At 42.3% G+C, this 21,559-nt stretch overlaps 2 protein-coding genes across 2 annotated transcripts; both read right to left on the reverse strand.

The window, feature by feature from the left end:
* Positions 1-2,732: 2,732 nt before the first annotated feature.
* On the reverse strand, positions 2,733-4,615 carry LOC306969103 (E3 ubiquitin-protein ligase TRIM35-like; the record flags this gene model as incomplete). Its single annotated transcript, XM_079564705.1, has 3 exons — positions 2,733-2,847; positions 3,078-4,030; positions 4,163-4,615. 3 exons carry the CDS (start codon positions 4,613-4,615, stop codon positions 2,733-2,735), a joined length of 1,521 nt encoding a protein of 506 aa, XP_079420831.1.
* Positions 4,616-9,548: 4,933 nt separating this feature from the next.
* LOC306969104 (E3 ubiquitin-protein ligase TRIM35-like) lies at positions 9,549-11,075 on the reverse strand (the record flags this gene model as incomplete). Its single annotated transcript, XM_079564706.1, has 2 exons — positions 9,549-10,490; positions 10,614-11,075. 2 exons carry the CDS (start codon positions 11,073-11,075, stop codon positions 9,549-9,551), a joined length of 1,404 nt encoding a protein of 467 aa, XP_079420832.1.
* Positions 11,076-21,559: the final 10,484 nt, after the last annotated feature.

Consider the following 21,559-nt stretch of genomic DNA (forward strand, 5'->3'; position numbering starts at 1 on the left):
TGTATATATACTAACTCTTCCTCACCCTCCGCGGGCGGTCTCTTTTTCCTCCTGCTCGGGTCCTCTACCAGAGGCCTGGGAGCTTTAGGGTTCTGCGCAGTATCTTTGCTGTTCCTAGAACTGCACTTTTCTGGACCGAGATGTCTGATGTATTTCCTGGGATCTGCTGGAGCCACTCCTCCAGTTTGGGGGTCACTGCCCCGAGTGCCCCAACGACCACGGGCACCACTGATGCCTTCACCCTCCAGGTTTTCTCCAGCTCTTCTCTGAGCCCCTGGTATTTCTCTAGTTTCTCGTGTTCCTTTTTCCTGATGTTGTATATATATATATATATATATATATATATATAGCCCACAGGGACATTTCATTTCAGCATATATGTCACATTGTTTGTATTGCAGGAAATCACACAGTGAAGTTGCGCTGAGTGCAGTGACCACATCGATAGTTTCCTTGTGGTATTTGCTGTAGAAAGTGCGGCTGATGTTATTTAAGTTGGGCGGTCTTTTCAAAACAAAGCGGGGCGGTTCCAAGAGCTCCTTTAGATTTGCATCAGATTGTATGATGTACCAGTACTTCCTGATAGTGTGTTCCAATTCTTTGCTGAGAGGTGAATATTGAACAACGCGATCGACTCTGATGGTGTTTTGTTCTTTGTGTTGTGTTGAAGACACTCCTGTTGTGAGACAGAGTTGAACTTGTTCCGTGCCGTGGTGATCCCTTCGTCCTTATATTATCTTTTTTGGAAACGTTTGGATATCATAGTCTGAGTCTGCACTGCAGATCCCCCGGATCTGATTGAATTGGGAGATTGGTAGGCTCTTTTTCAAGTGTGCTGGATGATATGAGTGTCCATGTAAGATTGAATTTCTGTCAGTACTCTTTCTGTATAGATCAGATGACAGTTTGTTGCATTTTTTATTAATCAGTATGTCTAAGAAATGTATTTTATTGCAATCATATTCCATAGTGAATCTAAGGTGATAAAGTGAGTTTATAAATTCATGAAATGACCTCAGTTGATCTGTTGTGCCCTTCCAGATAAAGAAACATCATTGTTTCTGATTAGAGATGTTCATGAAGTGTGGATTCTGATTCTCATTGAAGATAATGTTGTGTTCAAAGTGTCCACAGTGGAGAGATGCAAAGCTCAGGGCCGTCTTGGAGCCCATGCTTGTGCCGGACATCTGTAGATAAAAATCAGATTGAACGCCCTTTGTCCTGTTGTATGACCCACTTCTTAACAAAAACAAACATGCAACACAACTGAAATAAATCACAGCAAACCATATCAACCATGCAAACAAAAAGTTCAAGAAAAAAACTAAAATTATAATGGCCATGGGCCCACATATGCACGAATAATGTCAATGAAACCACATCTACATAAAGAACCGTTAAACAATGATCACACACTGAGCCGGGCTGGTTGATTTTGAAGTTTATTGCTCACATTTCATCTACAACAGGTAATAGTTGCATCCAACAGATCAGTTTGTGGATGCAAAACAACTTTCTCCAACTAAACTCAGACAAAACTGAGATCATTGTTTTTGGCCCACAGGCACAAAGACAGAGTGTTATCAGTCACCTTGAGTCTCTCTCTCTAAAACCAAAAAATCAGGTTAGAAATCTAGGAGTGATCATGGACTCAGACCTGAACTTAAACAGCCACATCAAAGCAATAACATCAGCAGCTTTTTACCATTTGAAAAACATTGCTAAGATCAGAGGAATAGTGTCAAAACCAGACTTAGAGAGACTTATCCATGCATTTGTCTCCAGCAGATTAGATACTCTAACGACTCACTGGCCTCTCTAAACGAGCTGTCAGAGCTACAGTACATCCAGAACGCTGCTGCTCGAGTCCTGACAAGAACCAGGAAATACGACCATATTAGTCCAGTGCTCCGGTCTCTGCACTGGCTTCCTGTCACTCAGAGAATAGACTTTAAAATAGCTCTGCTTGTGTACAAGTCTTTTCATGGTTTAGCTCCAAAGTACATCTCTGACATGTTAGAGCCGTATGAACCATCTCGGGCCCTGAGAACTTCAGGGAGGGGCCTCCTGGTGGTTCCCAGAGTCAATAATAAACACGGTGAGGCTGCGTTTCAGTTTCATGCAGCTAAAATCTGGAACAGTCTTCACGAGGATGTGAGACAGGCCTCAACTCTGACAATGTTCAAATCCAGGCTGAAAACAGTTCTTTTTACCAATGCATATGACTGAAAGTATTTTATCTGCACTCTCGCCTTTTACTGTAATTGATTAATTCTATGTTGATGTTTTTATTGATTCTATTTGTTTTCAACTGTGAAGCACTTTGAATTGCCTTGTGTATGAATTGTGCTCTACAAATAAACTTGCCTTGCCTTGCCTTGCCTTGCCTAGTTGATCAGTTTTCTCAGCAGCGAGCTCGCATCGACTCTGTATTATGCACTAATAATGTCAATGAAGCTGGTAACTACATAGAGCAGCCTTTATAAAGATCACTGAGACGGGCTGGACACATTTGTGGTTTATTGTAGACTTTTAATCAATGAGCTGTAGGTGATTGTAACATGCTAACCGGGCTAAGCCAAGCCACTGGTACAAAATCTGTCCCTCTATTCAAGCGTATGGGGGTTAAATACTGGGAGATCCAGGTGCTGTCCATGGGGGTATAGTTAAAGAGTCACAGGACATGGCAGTAGCAAAGAGCGACTGGTTAGCCCCAAAACAGCAGTTATTTTTCAGGCAAAAGCTCCTTCAAAGATGCGGCTGATCTGCAGAACAAACTCTGAGCTGACGTTCGCCAGAGACGCCAGAGCGTCTTGACGTTCAGTGACGTTTGTAACAAACGCCTGACTTCAATAAGCACAGGCGTCCAACTAGGGGCTTTAGGCGCCATTTTGAAGCCTGAGAAGCTTACGGTCTGAATGCTCCATAAGCCCTGGCTCAGACCTGCTGCAGACCACACTCTGCCATCTCTAATATTTACAAACGTTTTACTTTGGATTTAAGTTATAGTCTTGCTTCACTTTAAGAAAACAGCTGCATTTGCACTTCAGCGCAAATGCAGCTGTTTTTGGACTCACTGTGGGTCATATGTTGTTCGGAACCCAGCCCTAACTGTCTTTCGTAAGATCTTCAGAGGAGCATCATATGTGCTGAAAAAGGGAAGGATCTTAGTGAAAGAGTCTGTGACTGTGTGAAGGTCTGTGTTTGTGTCGGGGTCAGTGAAGGTCACTGTTTTTGAGTTAAAGTCCAGCTTCACTTGAACTCTCTGCTGGTTCTTCACTGAGAGAGGTTTAAATGGGCCTGAGTCAGAGACGGCTGAATATTCACCATCAGTGAAACGTATGAACCAAAGTTCACACTCAGTGTCTGCTAATCTCTGAACAAGTCCACACACACCCACAGACCAGTCCTTTCCTGCCCCGACCTCCACTTCCCAGCTGTGAGTCCCAGAGACCAAACCTTCTGATCCAAATAGAGAGCAATCTCTAAGTCTCCCTAAGTTCTTTGGGACCTTCTGCTTCTTTCCTTTTCTCACTGAGGTCAGATCTTCAGACAGAATGAGATCAGAGTCTGCAGAGTTTGGATCCAGAACCACAAGGAAAAACTGCACCAGTTTCTTCATGTTGATCCAGATGTTGAAGCCCAGGTTTCCCAGATGTTTGGCCTGGTCTATCAGAGCTTCGTCTTTCATCTGTGGCTCCTCCACCAGGAGGCAGCGCTGCAGCCTCTCCTCTGCAGTCTTGTACTGGAGCAGGAAGGAGGCGTCTGCTGCTCTCAGCTGCTCCTCTGTCTCTGAGATGGTCTTGGACAGAGCCTCCATGTCTCTGCTCAGGGCGGCCATCTTGTCCTTCATGTCCTGGATCTTCTGCTTCTCTTCCTCCCTCAGAGCCTTCATCCTGGACTCTTCCTCGTCCCTCAGAAACTGGTGCAGTTTCTCAAACTCCGCTCTGATCTGTGTCTGTGTTTGTTTGGTCTGGAGTGAGATATGAGCCGCTGCTTCATCAAACTGTGCTCTGCTCTCATCCAGGACCTGAGGAGAAACATCAGAGTTATTTAGAGTCAGACTTCCCTTTCTGTAGCAGGACATGTTGATGTTCCTCTGAGCTCTGTGGACACGTTCTTCTGACTGGAGCAGGAGGAGGAGGTCTCTTACCTTCAGTTTGTCCTGTAGAGGTTTGATGTTTCTCCTCAGCTGCTCTCTCAGGTCTGGGGCTGCCTCCTCGATGGGTCTGAACCTGTGGTCTTTGTGAGTCCTGGAGTCTCTACAGACCAGACAGATCAGCTCCTGATGGTCCAGACAGAAGAGCCGCAGCTTCTCAGAGTGAAGGCTGCACTCGGGCTGCTGTGGAGATGGAGATGTTTGCTCTGCAGCTGGAGCAGTCTGCCCTTTCTCCTCTGTGAACGTCTCCACCAGGTTCTTCAGGACCAGGTTCTTTGGAGGATTATCCCTGGAGGACCTTCTCTTACAGACTGGACAGGTCTTCAGTAGTTTGTCCTCCCACCAGTTCTCCAAACAGACCTTACAGAAGCTGTGGCTGCAGGTCAGAACCACAGGATCTCTGAAGAGCTCACAGCAGATGGGACAGCTCAGGTCCTGCTCCAGTCTGGACGCCATGTCGGAAAGAGCTCTGAAGATCAGAAATAACAAAAGGACGAGTCAGATGGAGTGAAAGTCGTTATTAAAAGGTTTGGAAACGGAGAAAGTCACGACAATTTGAAACGGAAAACTCTAAACTGAGGAACTTCTGGGTCCAAACTGTTGGACAAACACAGCAAAAAAACACAACTTTATCTGAATCTCCTGCTGAAAGAACAGTTTGTAAATTCCCTCCTGCTCAGTGGGCGGCTGTGGTGACACGGCAAACCAAACAACGGGAAAAAGTCCACCAGAAAAACAGCCTTTACTTCAGCCATGAGGGGGCAGCACACACACGGGTTTAGCACAGATGCTGGAGCGAGTCATGACCAGAAGGTCGGGGGTTCGAATCCCAACTCCTAAAGGTGCACACTGTGGTTGTGTCCTTGGGCAAGACACTTCCCCCTCCTCACCTCCAGTGTCTGTGTATATTTGAATGGGTGAGTGGTTCCTCACTGTAAAGCGCTTTGGGCCGAATGAAAGTAGAAAAGTGCAAATAAGTTGAGACCATTTACCATTTAAGAGCAAAATATACTTATTTACACTAAAGTTACAAAACATTCAGTGGGAAAAGCAGATAATTCTGTAAAATCATCAGATAAACAGTTTGGTTTTTACTTCCTCTTTCACTGTCGACTTCCGTGTCTGCTGCTCACACGGGAAGGTCTGATTCTCTTTGTTCTGCAGACGAGTTCATTCATGTTGTAACAGGAAGAGATTCTAATGTGTTTGACTGAAGACAAACAGTAGAATCAGAATCAGATGCCCTTCCCTGTTTCAGCTGTAAACCTGTGTCAGAGTCTCTCCCTGAACACGATCTCACTTCCTGTTCTCTGACTCTGTGGATCTGTGACTCTCAGCTCTATTTAAACCCCATTAATGTGAGAAACCCTTCAGACTCACCTCAGTCCAGGCTCCACAGTTTCACACAGACGTTTGTGGTCGAAGCAGCAGCTCTGTGTCTCAGGCGGCTGTTTCCTGCTGTGGGACAAGAGCCGTTTCTCAATCTGTGGCTGTTTCCCAAAGCCGAGGTGCCTTGCCTTGCCTTGCCTTGCCTTGCCTTGCCTTGCCTTGCCTTGCCTTGCCTTGCCTTGCCTTGCCTTGCCTTGCCTTGCCTCGCCTTGCCTTGCCTTGCTGTTGAAGGCGGTGCCTCCAAACTCACTTCCTTCAGTCCAAGGCTTTGGTCCAAAAAGAGCATCTAATGGAAGACGCTTCAGAGGTACAGGAAGTGACATCACAGAATCAAAAAAGGAAGTGATGTTTCATCCGGGGAGGGGGGAGGGTCTGCTGAGGAGGGGGAGACTCTGTGGGGCTGGGGGCGACAGTATAATTATATTTTAGTAACTAATAATAAACACATAAAAAGCAGTCAGAGATGATGAACCCGATCTGAAAATACACAATAAAAATATAAGTTCCTTTTATATCAATGAAATGAAATGAAAACAAATCATGTCCTTTGCTCCAGGAAACACTGACATTTGCTTTAATGTTTGAATCAAATCAGGCCTATTTACATTTCAAGTTAACAAAAGACATTTTTATGAACAAAAAGAATATTTTTTATTATTTAACTAAAAAGAGAAAAACCTAAAATTAATTATTTGACCAAATCTTGACAAAAATATTTCCTTTTTTGTAAACAGTCAAATGGACACTGGCTGCAGAGCAATGGAACGAGTCAAAGTTTGTATTTTGTTGTTAAAAAGTGTAATTAAAGTGCTTTAAGTCACACCAGCACCACCTTTATTTCTTCCTTGTGTTATTGAGAGCCGAGGTGCATTATGGGTGATTTTGGCTGGAGCAAGGCAGTGACGGCTACACTGATGTGTCCTTGGGCTGCGTCTGAAACCGTCACATTATCGCCTCTATGTCCGAACCCGAGCTCCTGACCCTTGACCTTTCATGGGGTCGACTGTTAGATCTGTGCAGAGAGTGAACTAGAGCTTCAGCAGCTTTTGCCCAGTTGGACCGTCCTTACCCAGGGGAAGGGGAAGTGACATCACCAACAGCTGCTGTTCTTCTTCTTTAAGGTTATTGGCAGACTGCAGGCAAACAAAAGCACATGTCGCCCCCTACTGTCCTGCATATGCAACAACATAGTGTCCAAACAAAGACATTTAAGGAGAAAAAAAAAAAAAATGAGCCTCACATTTCCCTTTAGTGCTATATTATCTCCACAGCTGTTTGATAAAGCTGCCGTAGCAAATGATCCATGTGGCTGAAGTGTCGATTAAGTGAAAGCAAAAGCACAAACTGCTTCGAGTAAGACATTTACTGAGGCCTCTCTTTAACACAGGGGTTCACAAACTTTTTTTTTCTGGGACCCCAAACATTGACATGTAAACGACTCGGGACCCCCATTGTATCAAGTTATTGCCTCTTTTGCTACTAGAGGGAAGACAAATGTTTTTAAATGAAGTTAATATGTATTTAATCAGTTTATTTGGAAGATTTCAATGGATTTCACAAATGATATGCAATTTTACACTCAAAATATATTAAAAACAGTAGCACTTTTCTTTTTATTTCATCCTGAAATCATCTGGGGACCCCCACCCAAAGCCTCACGACCCCCCGAGGGGTCCCGAGCCCCACTTTAGGAACCACTGCTTTAACACACTGACAGGTGACGACAACGTGTAATTTGTCACTTTTATAAAGTTTGGCTTGTGCAGAATCTTATTCCATATTTTTTTTTAATTATCAAATGTGCTCCTGTCATTCAATGAATCGGGGGGGCGGGGGGATTGGTGCAGTGGCTTATGGGATGGCACGTAGCTCCTTATTGTAGTAAGGTGGGGTAGGTGTCCCTGCGTTAAGCCAATGGCACGTAGGGGGCGCACTATAAAAGGGGCCTCTTCCCCATCACCTGCCCTCTCACCTCTCTGACGTCACACCTGCTGCGGGGCTTCGCTAGCGGCTAGTCTGGGGTTGCTTGGTTGTGCGTCGTGTCGGGAGCGTCAAGCCGGCGACGTAGGCTTAAGGCCGTCAACTTTGTATGCAACTTCCATGCCTCGATGATAAGCGTGGTGTTCGCAGCTTGTGTCTTGTCATGCGGGTGCGTTGTCTAAGTTCCTGCTGTTCACATAGCGCTGCTGATGCCGGTCCGAGTGGGGCCGTATAGCTGGACGTGGTCCGGGGTCTGCGGGCTCGTAGGGTGTCTCGCTTTGCTTTCGCTACCTGGTAGGATCTTTGTTTTGTTTTGTTTTTGTCAGCTGTAAAATGTATTCTGTACTCATGTTAAATGTAATTGCAGGGTCTTGGCAGCACCATCATGCCTCCCCTGCCTGTATGTCTGTCAACTTGTTCATCTCTGTACGTCCTGGATTCTCCGCTTTTAAAGAACGAAATATCTAAAATGGACTTTTTAAGAAACCAAACTTAACTTTTATAATAAAACAGAACATGCTTTTGTAAATCATTTGCCTCTGCCCGGTCCTTTTTAACGAACTTGTGTGCCTTAGACTTGTTTTAAGGTATTTCCCAGTTACACTGGGTGGCGTTGTGGCAACATATTTATTTTATTTATTTTATAGTAACCTCCACTCTGCTACATTATCACCGGTTAGTTAGCATTAGAGGTCCCTATGTTAAAGTGGCTATGATAGTTAGCATTGAGGCTCCTCCCCCTAACTCCTTTCTAACTGACAGACCAATTCGGACGCTTCTTATCATGAGTTACTCTTTACTTGTACTCGAGTAAATACATGGGCTTCAGCTCCCTCAGATACTTGGAGGTGGAGCTGGAGTGTGAGAGCCTCTGATCTCTTGGTCTTGATCATAGAGTCATGTGTCGAGTTCAAACTGGATGAAACTAATTCTTAGAAACGTCGACATTAAGACAAAAAGTCTGGATCCGTTAATGACGAGGTAATGGAGTCTTTGTGGAAAATAGAAAAAGTCTTTATTGTTTTAGGAGCAAAAAACACAAAGAAACATAACAGAATAAACAGTGACAGACTCTCATTATGACCTGGTCCAGTTAAACATCAAAATATCTTCATGTTGATAAAGTGTAGATTTAAATCAAAACAGATCGACAGTGAAAAGACTCGGGAGGAACTGAGTTTTAGTGGAGGCAATTTGAGCTCTGACTGTTTTGATTAAAGAGAGAGGACAGTAACATGGAGCTGTAGGTTCTATGTCACGGAGTGGATGGCGTTTTTGAAAGTGCGCTTTGTGTTTTTAACTTGTGTTTTTTTACCTCGTTGCTTTGACTACCTCAACACATGACTTGGCTGTCCAATGCCCAGGGGTGCGTAATCAACACACCTGTTGGTGGCGGGACGGGAGAAAAGGCTGGATAAAAGGGGAGACGAAGAGGGCAACGGGGGGGGACAGAACTACAGAAAGAACGTGGGCCTGTGGCGGACGCCGTAGGGGCACGAGGAGATACAGGACGAGCAGATAAGTCTGGACGGAGGAAGACTGAACCTATGGTGGTGACGGGGCGACCGCGTGAAGACGTAAGGCGAGGACAGAGCGACCCGATGCGGACACGGGGCAGGGCATCAGGAGCCAGTACAATGACGCGTGGTGTGGGTGGGTTGCCTTCTCTGATGGCCCCTCTTGTGCTGTTTGTGCAGGTGACCCTAAGGCGTGGACCCGGACAGCTCCAGGACCCAGAGAGCTCCCCACCAGTCAGCCTTGCTCCTGCCCCTTGAAGAAGGGGACTGCGTGAGTGCCTCCACGACGACCCCATAGCTTTTCATCGTTTTACCTTAATTATTTTTAGTCCAAACATCCATATTTTTATAACTCTATTAATAAATTGTAAAGACCTTTTAAATGTATTTGTCTTTATTGGTTGCACTACCCCACGGCTCTCATTACAAACATAGTTCAGTAATAACTTTTCTCATCGGCCATGCCAATTTCGAACTTACAATAAACCTCAAACCTGTGACATCTACACTGTTACTGTGATGCTCTTTGGCGAGATCTTCAGAGGAGCATCATATGTGTATAAAAATGGAAAGATCTCAGTGAAAGAGTCTGTGACTGTGTGAAGGTCTGTGTTTGTGTCGGGGTCAGTGAAGGTCAATGTGTTTGTGTCAAAGTCCAGCTTCACTTGAACTCTCTGCAGGTTCTTCACTGAGAGAGCCAGATCTGGGGCCAGGGATTTGGTAGAAACAGCGAAGTATTTACCTTCAGTGAATTGTATGAACCAAGATCCTCTAACCTCAGTGTCCGCTCCTCTCTGAACATGTCCACTCACACCCACAGACCAGACCTGACCCCTGACCTCCACTTCCCAGCTGTGAGTCCCAGAGACAAAACTTTCTGATCCACGAAAATAGCCATCACTAAGTCTCCCAGGGTTTTCTGGGACCTTCTGTCTCTCTCTTGCTCTCCCTGAGGTCAGATCTTCAGACAGAATGAGATCAGAGCCTGCAGAGTTTGGATCCAGAACCACAGGGAAGAACTGCACCAGTTTCTTCATGTTCATCCAGATGTTGAAGCCCAGGTTTCCCAGATGTTTGACCTGGTCTATCAGATCTTCGTCTTCCATCTGTGGCTCCTCCACCAGGGGGCAGCGCTGCAGCCTCTCCTCTGCAGTCTTGTACTGGAGCAGGAAGGAGGCGTCTGCTGCTCTCAGCTGCTCCTCTGTCTCTGAGATGGTCTTGGACAGAGCCTCCATGTCTCTGCTCAGGGCGGCCATCTTGTCCTTCATGTTCTGGATCTTCTGCTCCTCTTCCTCCCTCAGAGCCTTCATCCTGGACTCTTCCTCGTCCCTCAGAAACTGGTGCAGTTTCTCAAACTCCGCTCTGATCTGTGTCTGTGTTTGTTTGGTCTGGAGTGAGATATGAGCCGCTGCTTCATCAAACTGTGCTCTGCTCTCATCCAGGACCTGAGGAGAAACATCAGAGTTATTTAGAGTCAGACTTCCCTTTCTGTAGCAGGACATGTTGATGTTCCTCTGAGCTCTGTGGACACGTTCTTCTGACTGGAACAGGAGGACGAGGTCTCTTACCTTCAGTTTGTCCTGTAGAGGTTTGATGTTTCTCCTCAGCTGCTCTCTCAGGTCTGAGGCTGCCTCCTCGATGGGACTGAACCTGTGGTCTTTGTGAGTCCTGGAGTCTCTACAGACCAGACAGATCAGCTCCTGATGGTCCAGACAGAAGAGCCGCAGCTTCTCAGAGTGAAGTCTGCACTCGGGCTCCTGTGAAGATGGAGATGTTTGCTCTGCAGCTGGAGCAGTCTGCCCTTTCTCCTCTGTGAACGTCTCCACCAGGTTCTTCAGGACCAGGTTCTTTGGAGGATTATCCCTGGAGGACCTTCTCTTACAGACTGGACAGGTCTTCAGTAGTTTGTCCTCCCACCAGTTCTCCAAACAGACCTTACAGAAGCTGTGGCTGCAGGTCAGAACCACAGGATCTCTGAAGAGCTCACAGCAGATGGGACAGCTCAGGTGCTGCTCCAGTCTGGACGCCATGTCGGAAAGAGCTCTGAAGATCAGAAATAACAAAAGGACGAGTCAGATGGAGTGAAAGTCGTTATTAAAAGGTTTGGAAATTAGGGATGTCATAAAGCGGAGCCCCTCTCCCTCTACTAAGGACTTGTTCTCCACCCGTCTCACCCGCAAAGGGGACCCTACGCACCCATCACACAGTCTGTTCAAAGTGATGCCTTCAGGGAGGAGACTGCGGGATCCACGGGCCAGCTCCAGTCGACTGAAGAACAGGAAGCTGAACTCCCTGCCTTCCCTGTGCTCCCACCCCTCTCTCCCCACTCCACAATCAAGGATGAGAGAAATATAATTTCAAATCATTCACAAATAAAAAGTCTTTGAATCTTTTGAAAAGTTCCTTGTTTTCATGCAGAGCTGTCATTTAGCTTTCACGGGGAGTCGGAAGGAAAAATCCAATAGTGGTTTTGAGAGTGCTCGTAGGTGCGCACTTTATGCCAGTATCGGGTATCGGGCCGATACCACACGCTTGTACTCATACTCACACTCATTCATCAGGTCGCGATACCAGAAACCGATACCACTTGACGTGTGGCCGGTGCTTCTAAAGGACGCAGCTCTCTAAAAAAATCCAAAATAAAGACATACAGCATGTTTATATTGAGCCACAATGAGCAAAACAATGAAAATGCTGAAGCTACTGGATAAGTTACTATAAACACAGGAGAAAATCCACACGGAGCTGAAGTGAAGGAGAAAAGAGACCATTTATCTGCAGTCATAAGTCACATCTCAATACTATTGTTAAATACAAATATATAAACGAATAAAGCACAAGCATTGAGGAGCTTTAGGACATGAGAACCACAAACCAACCCGACAGCTCCGCTCCTCTGACAGCCACCAACTCCTGGTCCCCAAGACAAAGCTCCGCACTAAGGGAGATAGGGCGTCCCAGGCAGCTGCTCCTCGACTGTGGAACGCCCTCCCCAACCATCTGAGGGCACCACAGTCTATCGAGGTTTTTAAAAGTAAACTGAAGACCCACTTATTTTGGGCGCCTTTTTCTTAGTATGTTTATTTTGTGTTTTTAACTGATAATATTCCTCGTGTTTTTACTATTGATATGTTCTGTTTTGCTTGTTTTTTGTGTCAATTGTAGCACTTTGAGATGTGTTCTTCATATGTAAAGTGCAATACAAATAAAATGTATTATTATTATTATTATTATGAGCAGCTGTTCGGTCTATGATGGACAGAGCAATAAAAAAAAGGAATAATATTGAATGAAAAATGAATGTAAATGAGTAAATTAACTAATTACAAACCAATCAGCTGTGAAAAAGTCCGTCTATAAACCGTCGATTCACTTCAAAAAGCCTGTTGAAGAAAATGCCTTGTACTCGTATCGGTATTCGGTATCGGCAAGTACTTCAATCAAAGTACTCGTATCGGTTTTAGACAAAGTGGTACAAATACAAATACTAGTACAAATACAGTGTGTGCTTGCGCCTGTTCTGAACTTATTTATCAGGAACACAATAAAGCAGCCGAGATCACTAAACTTTTCCCAGGTCATTTTGATCTTTTCCTCTCGATGTCCTGCAACATGACGCAAAAAAATAAATGACTGAGTACCATAATGTATCCGCTTGATTTTAAGAAAGTAACTCTATTCTAAATACCCTCAAACGAAAGAGTGACTGTACCTGAATGCACGTATTCTCAATACTGTAACTACTGCCCAACACTAGTTAGAACTAATATCTAGTATAATGTTAATCTTTATTCATTCAAAGTATGAGGCAAAGCACAGTCCACTCAGTCCCACTGGCAGAGAAGTGAAACCATGAAAACATTTTAATAAATCCCTTTGCACCAAACCAGTGGACAGGGGCGGGTCAAAGCAGTTCATCTACAGCTGGAGCCAAAGGTGCGATCTACAGTTTATTATATCTCTGCCCTGGACCCTTTTTCAGATCAGTGACAGAGTCTGTGTGGCTGCAGATCATTCACAGCGCTGTTTCATCACGTTTTAAACCAAAGGCTAAACTTAAAGTGCACCTTATGACACATTAGACATCATTTTTGTTAAAACATAGTTAAGATGTTGCTAAAGATTTGTTTAGTTTGACCATCTTTGTGATGTTTATAGTTTCACTTCCTTATTGGACACTGACAGGAAGTGAGTCATGAGCATCTGGCCGCTGTCAGTGGAGAGTCACGTGATTAGTGGAGATCCAGACCTCCACAGGAAGTTCTGTCAGCTACACTTTTTCCCCCGCAACGTTCATTGTAGTTAATCTCAATAAAACGCCTTTCGTACACTCCGCTATCCTTAGGTTTAGTGTTAGCTTGGATTAGTTTAAGTGTTGTCCTGCAGACGTGACGTTAGTTCCTGTGGAAAAGTGGAGCTCCACTGACCTCGTGCCTCTGATAGTCATAGATGTACATAAAGCCTAGATGCGTTAAAGGGATATTTCAGGATTTTTGACATAGGGCTTCATTTCCTAGTTATCCAGAGTGTTGCTGGTACCTGGAGATATGTTTTTTTTTGTAATTCATGCAGTTCTTATATTTGAAGAGTTTCGTGGCGCTAGGCTAATGCTAGGCTAGTGCATGTCTATGGTATCAGCTAGCCTGCATTAAAAACTCCACAGAGCACCTGAGGCAAATCACTTATAACACCAGACTAACCATATAAATGTCTGTGTCCATAGAATCATTTAAAATACCTTATATTTGAGCAGCATCAGCTTCGTGGTTGTATAAGCTACGCAGCGGCGGAGTGATCTGCGAGAAAATAGTCCCTCAAAATGCGATCATTCATGTGATGCAGGTCAGTTATATTCCCAACATGATTCTATGGACACAGACATGTATATGGTTAGTCTGGCGTTATAAGTGATTTGCCTCAGGTGCTCTGTGGAGCGGGTCACACTGTTTTTAATGCAGGCTAGCTGATACCATAGCCTTGCACTAGCCTTGCATTAGCCTAGCGCCACGAAACTCTTCAAACATATGAAATATCTCCAGGTACCAGCAACACTCTGGATAACTAGGAAATGAAGCCCTATGTCAAAAATCCTGTAATATCCCTTTAAGGCAGAGTCACTTCCGGCAAAACTGGCGGCCATCTTGCCACAGGGAAGCTTTCTGGCGAGCTCGAGTGAGTGAGTGATCAGCACCAACACAAATCCTCATATCTCACTCAAATCTTCACGGATTTACAAACGGTTTGGTTTCTTACAAACGTTATTAACGTGACTATAATTCTGAATGGAACATGTTGAAATAAAGATTTTCTTTTTTATACATGTTGTGGCAGGGACAGGTGTGATCAGGTGATCACATGAGGCTATAAAGGGAGGAGCTACACAGGCTTGCTTCCTCTTTCTGAGCAGGCCTGTGCACACGTTGCTTCCTGCACTGTTAAAAGTCGTATGCCCATTTTGTTATTGTAACGTAAGAGTGTAATTTGTTTTCACATGACAATGATTGTTTTAAATGTTTAACTTATGTCAGTAAGTTCAAAGGTGAATAACTCTTTGAGGTGTGTTGGGGTAACATTTAAATGTGAACTTGACTTAGTTTGGTAAGTTTTAGAAAGAGACCGGATCTTGTAACCCCACAACCATATTACTGCGCCACACATATAGTGCAAGAAAATAATATAAAATAATATTCAGCTTTTTTGAGAGTGAATACTTATTTTTAATAATAACTCTTACTGAAACAGCTTAAGAAATGTTGGTAAAAATCAATCTGGACAAAACTGGCGGAAGAATACAATCCACATCAGTCCGTCCTACGGTACATTTCAACAGTTTTGTTTTCAAATGGAGTGAACGTTTCTTCGCTGAGCATCGCGCTAAAGTAAGGAAACAATCTTTCACTTGTGTTTTAGTCAAATATAATATATGTTCAATATCACCCTAAGCCATGTCCTGCCCATATATGGATATATGGATATATTTTTTTTTGTAAAGTAAGCCATGCGGTGCTAAAGCTAGCTTCAAAAGGGGTGGGCTATTTGAAGAAAGTTGTCTTAGAGTGGGGTTTTTAATTTGCTCTAAAAGCTTCATCGTGGTCATATTTTCTCGTGTAGCCCAGCAGGCAGCAGGCGAAGTCCAGGCCAGTCTCCCAGAAAGGAGAGAGACGAGGAGAGAGACAAGGAAGAGGGAGCTACTGAGCTAGTGATGCCACAGGTTTCATCTGAGTTCGTGTCTGTGCAAAGGTAAACTACTAAGGCTGTCATTTTACTGTTTAGCAAGTACTTTAACCGCTCAAGCAATGACTTTGCTGCCGATAATTTCCGCATTACGTTATTATTTGTTTTGTACAACGCTGCGCGCCACTTTTCTCTGCTTAGTGGAGCGGCGGTGCTAAGCTAACCTAGCAGGGGTGCTAAGCTAAGCTAGCGCAGTTCAAGCCCAAGAACAGGCCACGCTCTGCGGTCACTGCATGTGTCTCCGGCCGCAGACCCGTCTCGGTCACTGGGCTGGTAAAGCCCCGTGCTCCGTATGGAGGTTTGAACGTGACCAAGTGATTCTTTCACTGTCAGTGCGGTCTGCGTTTTGGCCCAGTTTTACATTAAATGCTCGTCAAACGTCTGTGCGTCACTGTTAAAATGAAATGATTATTGTGTTGTCATTCTGAGTAAATGCTCGGTGTGGGTGTATGACACGTGCGTGTCTCCGTGAACATGACGTGGAGACAACACGCGTTCACGAAGGTCTGGAAATGCAGTACTATAATAATTATAGATTCACATTCACTTGCATTGTCAGGGGAGGATGAGAGAGGGGGCACTAGTGCAGTAAAGGCAGAAAGATGAAATGTGTTTTAATATGTATTTTTATACTAATACATTGTATACATACTTACTGCTTTTAAATACCTCTGGTGTGCTTCAAAATGCCTAATAAAGTATGTGAATTAAATTGAGGGAGTAACCCTTGGTTTTATTTATTGGCACATGACAAAAAGTAATTACTTTAATGTGTTAGCATATAAACTTGGATTATAAAATTCCACAACTTGGGTCAACCTGGATATGTAGCAAACGTGTTTTGATTGTGTGCTTATTTATGCAGTATGTTGGAGATTAAGTAGGTCTAAGCTTAACATATTTCAAAAGGAGCCTCAAGGAGGTGACTGTGAAGAAGAAATGGAGGAAAACTGGAAGAATATGGAGAGAAATTCGTAAAAACAGCCCCATTCATGACAAAACCAATGCTGGGCCCAGTGGAAGAGAGAGCTTGTCGGTGATGAGGTGGTGTAACTGTTTACTGTTTATTGTTTTGTTTTTTTTGCGCGCTTGCTAATATACATTATTTGTATTTTGTTCTCAGATAAAAGCTGAATTTCAATGAGTGGCTGTAACTGAACTGCTGGCTTCATTTCTGGACGGCCTTGAGGAAGTTTTTCCCCGACTGCTAGAGCTTCAATAATGTTCTAGCAATTCCTGGAAGGTGTTTCTCCTTGTGTCATGTAAACAATGTAAGTATAGTGGGAAATTAAGTTATCCTTTATTAATCTCTGTAGAGTAATCTCAATCCTTAAGACTCTGGAACTTCTAAATGCAGTAGATGCCATTTTATTCCTCAGTGTCTAGTGCTCATAAACAACATTTGTCACTTTTTGCAGAACATAAGAGGAACAGGACTGCTGCTCTGGTGGTGGGATCACCACTGCCTCCGAGAAGATCCATCCAGTGTTTTTGAATGTGTGCGGTGAGTACAATAAATTTGATCTAAAATTAAAATATTAACAACAATAATATGCATATTTGTTCGTTCCTGGCTTTCATTGTGAAACATGTTCGTTAAAAGTACACACTAACAATTTCATGGACACATTTCCCCCTAATTGCATTCTGCTGCGGTGTTATCAAATGTATGGTATCGTACAGTGTTGTGCTGTCATTCATGTGTCCATGCGTTTGTCCCAACACACACTATATCGTCCTGTTTTTCCAGTCGCTATTTTTATTTTCACACGTATCCTTCTGGTTATTGATTTATTGTCTATAGGTAGGACTTACAGGGTGTTTCCTTTAATTTTGCAGCTTATTTAAATATTGAGTAAATCAGCCGTACTAGCTCTGAAAGATGTTGAATGATCACAAAAAAGTAAAAAGTAATGTAGAACAATGTATTGCAAAGGTTAATGGCAAACACTTTAAATTACACTATATTAATCCCAGACCTAAATAATTCACATCATCATGAAAGGTAAAGACGCTTTGATGTTTTGACACTTATAGTATGACTTTTCTTTCTTAAGGACCATTCAAAACATCTGGATGAAGCGAATGGAACTTGGACTGCTTAATATCTATGAAGAGGAGCAGGATGCTGTTGCACATCAGGACTTTGTAGCAGTTGTGGTCACAGAAAGCCTCGTGCTTCACCGTGAGAAAATCAACGTCACGTTTCTGCTAAAGGTCATCATGAAAATCAAACTAGAACAGGCTCCGCTGGAGTACATGGACTGTGCAGGTACAAGATACAAACCATTATCATGGGCAAATGCTGTTGTATTTTTTTTTTTCATCCTCGGTCACTCTTATGAACCATTTTTGATATGTAACAGGCCTGTTTAATTGGCCACTTTTAGAAGTAATTTTAAAATGAGTTATTTTTGTTACCACCAACATTACAGTTTTTGTCAGAGTGGCATCAAAGGCACTGCCATGCCTCCAAGTTTGTCTACAACACAAGTGTAGGCCTGTCACAATCACACAATAACCACTAAAACAAAATCTCAGTAAGCAGTTGTTCTAAAAGTACATGTTAAGAGATCTTCAACAACACGAGTTGCAATTAACATTTACTTTGGTAAAATGCTAAATTATTGTAGATTTATATGAAGTAGATATATGAACTTTTGTGACAGGCCTACACAAGTGCATACAAAAAATATACATGTATTTGCTTAAATGTATGAACAAAATTTGTAAGTTTCATCAGATTTTAACATTTGTAACTTTATAAGCACTTGTATATTTTTTTTTACTGGAAAATTAAAATGCCTTGACTATAATTGTCTCTTGTCACTTGTATCTATCTGTTAACAGGAATTACAAGTAGATGTTCTGTTAACTTACTAGTGTTTGTGAAGTTTCTGCCATAAACATTTGAGTTCTTTTAACATTAGACTGTAAGTGGTACCATTATTTAAAAAAGTAGTATTTTGTGTTATAGTAGCAAATATATTTGGTTTCATTCAACTGCAGTGAATGAGTTGAAATCTGTTCATAACTTAACCTGATATGTTCATAGAGCTCAAAACATTGTTTTCTTTTGACATTCAATTATAAGTCAAAGATGTTTTTAACTTAGCCTCGTGAGTTTAAAAAACACACACACTTGCGTTAATATGAAGAAGCAATACAAGTTTATGGTTGGCACAACAAAACATGTTGGTTTGTTAAAACTGAAACTGTTAAGTTGAAACAATTTATAGCAATGCTTTATGGACCATTTATAACTTACTGGTTTTACTTGATTGAAACAATATCAGTACCTTCAATGAGCTCAAATCTTTATGGCAGAAAGTTAACATAGAATTTTAAGTTGAACTGCTATATTATTTATTACAGTGTGGTGAGAACTGTTTTAGGTTTTAAGGTTTTTATTGTAAAACACTAACATTGTAAATGATGTTGTATTCTTTTAAGGGTCTTAACAGTCCAGTTTTAAAGGTATGCTTTTAGTTGTAAATTGTTCTGTTATATTGTTTAATAATTGCACTGTGCTTTTATAGGCTCAGTGCTGGTTGCCGTTTATTTTTGAGTTAGTTTCAGTTTACTGTGTCATTTCATTTTAAACAAGATCTTCCCCAATTGGTGTGGACCTAATCTAGCAACAGCTGGGTGGGATAGGGGTTCACTCTGGGTGGTGATTTTATTTGTAGTTTTGGTGGTGGTGGCACATGTATATATGGGTGATTTCTGTTATGGAAATGGTGTTTATTTGTGTTTAACCTTGTGTTTGTTTTTCACAAATAGTATACCCCTCTCACCCCAGCTCGAGGCCACACCATTACCGTTCCAATTCAACCATTTTAGTATTTGTTTAATTGTAAATAAACTTTGCCTTAGGGCTGTTGGACCCACACTGACTGTCTGGCTTTGTTATTGAAGCTCACCTGTGGTTTAACACGATTGCTAGTGTTACAATGTGTATGCAGTATCATACCTACACCTCTGAGGTTTATAACAAGCCAAAGCGAAAATTGAGCAAGTTCTGGTTATTTAAAAGTACATGCACCATAAAACACAATGTTATGAGTGAGCTCCCTGTGGTAAGATCCTCCATGAGACATCTAGCCTTTATATATATCTGTAGCATTGAGGCTCCTTTTCCTAACTCCTTCCTAACTGACAGCCCAATTCGGACGCTCCTTATCATGGCGGACGCACATCGGGTTTGGCGTAAGACCTTTTACCAATTTACTGGTTTGGGAAGGGGCCACGGACTTATTAGTAGCCACTAACCCTGTATAAGAATTATTTCACAAAGCCACCCTGAACCTCATAGGGTCAGGGAACCCCGATCTACATCCACCCCGCAATAGACAAAGGACACGCAGGTCCGCAGAACTGAAAGAACATCTTTATATAAAAAATACTTTCTTCTATTAGGTCTTAATAATAAAAAGTTTAGATCAACATTTCATTCGCTGAACTGCGTCTCTACAAACAAATATGTGATAAGGTCCATTGTTAGTTGTTAAACAGAACCCAGTTAAAGGTGAGGGGTCGGGCCATGTAAGAAATGAGAAATGAGTCAAACTGCTGGAACTTTACCTTTATCTACTGTATGTCACTTCCTGTCAGTAGCTTAAAGAATCAAATAAAAATAACTTTTCTGCCCAGCATTTCTTCATGAACTTGCAACATATGATCCATCGAAATGAGTCATGTTTTCAAAAGCATTAAAACCTGTCATACGGACTTTAAGGGAAGGATTCATTGGTCTCATTGAAGACTTTGTCCCTTTATTTGTTGAAAGCAAACACCAATCCACATCACCACCTTGGAACAGGAAAAGATTCTAAAGCGTTTGATTGAAAACAGTGGAATCAGAATCAGATGCCCTTCCCTGTTTCAGCTGTAAACCTGTGTCAGAGTCTCTCCCTGAACACGATCTCACTTCCTGTTCTCTGACTCTGTGGATCTGTGACTCTCAGCTCTATTTAAACCCCATTAATGTGAGAAACGCTTCAGACTCACCTCAGTCCAGGCTCCACAGTTTCACACAGACGTTTGTGTCTGATCCGGGTTTCCTGGTTTGGGACGAGGCGTGTGCAAAGACTCACAAACTTCTGACGGAGGTTTTTAAAGACACAGATGGAACTCACCTCTTTACTCAAGTAAGAAACAGATACTTCATTATAATTTTACTCAAGTAGAAGCGAAAAGTATTGTGTGAAAAAACGACTCTAAGAAGTTCTTGGAAATGTTACTTATGTACTTGAGTAAATGTAACTGAGTACTATCCACCTCTGCATTTCTGCCACATTTCCCCCAGTCCTCCCCATATTCTCACATTGAAGATATTGTAAATTTCTTTATCTTCCAAACAGCAATTTTGATATTATCTCGTAGACGATTTATAGATACATTGTCTACAAGATAATATTGAAATATCACAACTATAACACCACAGAGCCCGGTCGTACTTTTAAACTCTTAATATTTGAATGTTTTTAAGAGTCAGTGTTAAATATGAACGGGATTATCACTTCCAGACTCCAGTAAAGGAGCGTAAGTGTCCTGGACTGTTGAGCTCGATTTCCTCCAGTTACTTCACATGCTGTAGCCATTGTTCACCAGCAGATGGCGCTGCTTCACTGAGGAAGTGATGGAGAAGGAAACAGCTGCAGATATTTTCTATACATTTCTCTGACTGTAAAAGTTAACTTCTTACCCCCGCCTTAATCATCTTCTCCATTTCAGCTTTACTCAAATCCATAAGGTCACAGCCTGTAGAGCAGATTTGAAAGCTCAGACCTACAAAACTGATCTTAATGAAGCTTTTTCCTCACTTTGTGTTTTGTTGTTGTTTATTAGTTGGGTTTTTGTCAAGTTGGCGTCGTTTTTGTCACTTCTTGTCGTTTTTTTTCCACTTTTTTGTCCCTTTTTTTTGTTTTTTTGTTATTTTTTGTCCCTTTTTTTTGTTTTTTGGGGTTTTTTTGTCACTTTTTTGTTGTTTTTTTGTTATTTTTGTTACTTTTTGTCTCTTTTTTATGCTATTCTGTCATGTTTTTGTCACTTTTTTGTCCCTTTGTTGTTGTTTTTTTGTTTTTTGTCACTTTTTTGATGCTTTTGATGATTTTTGGTCACTTTTTTGTCACGCTTCTATCATTTTTTTGTCTTTTTTGTCACTTTTTGTCGTTTTTTTTGTTGTTTTTATTTTTGGTCATTTTTTTGTCACTTTTTTGTCACTTTTTTGTTATTTTTTGTCATTTTTTGTTTCTTTTTTGTCATTTTTTTGTCACTT

Source organism: Gobius niger (assembly GCF_951799975.1).
Source record: "Gobius niger genome assembly, chromosome: 10".
Taxonomy (NCBI): Eukaryota; Metazoa; Chordata; class Actinopteri; order Gobiiformes; family Gobiidae; genus Gobius; species Gobius niger.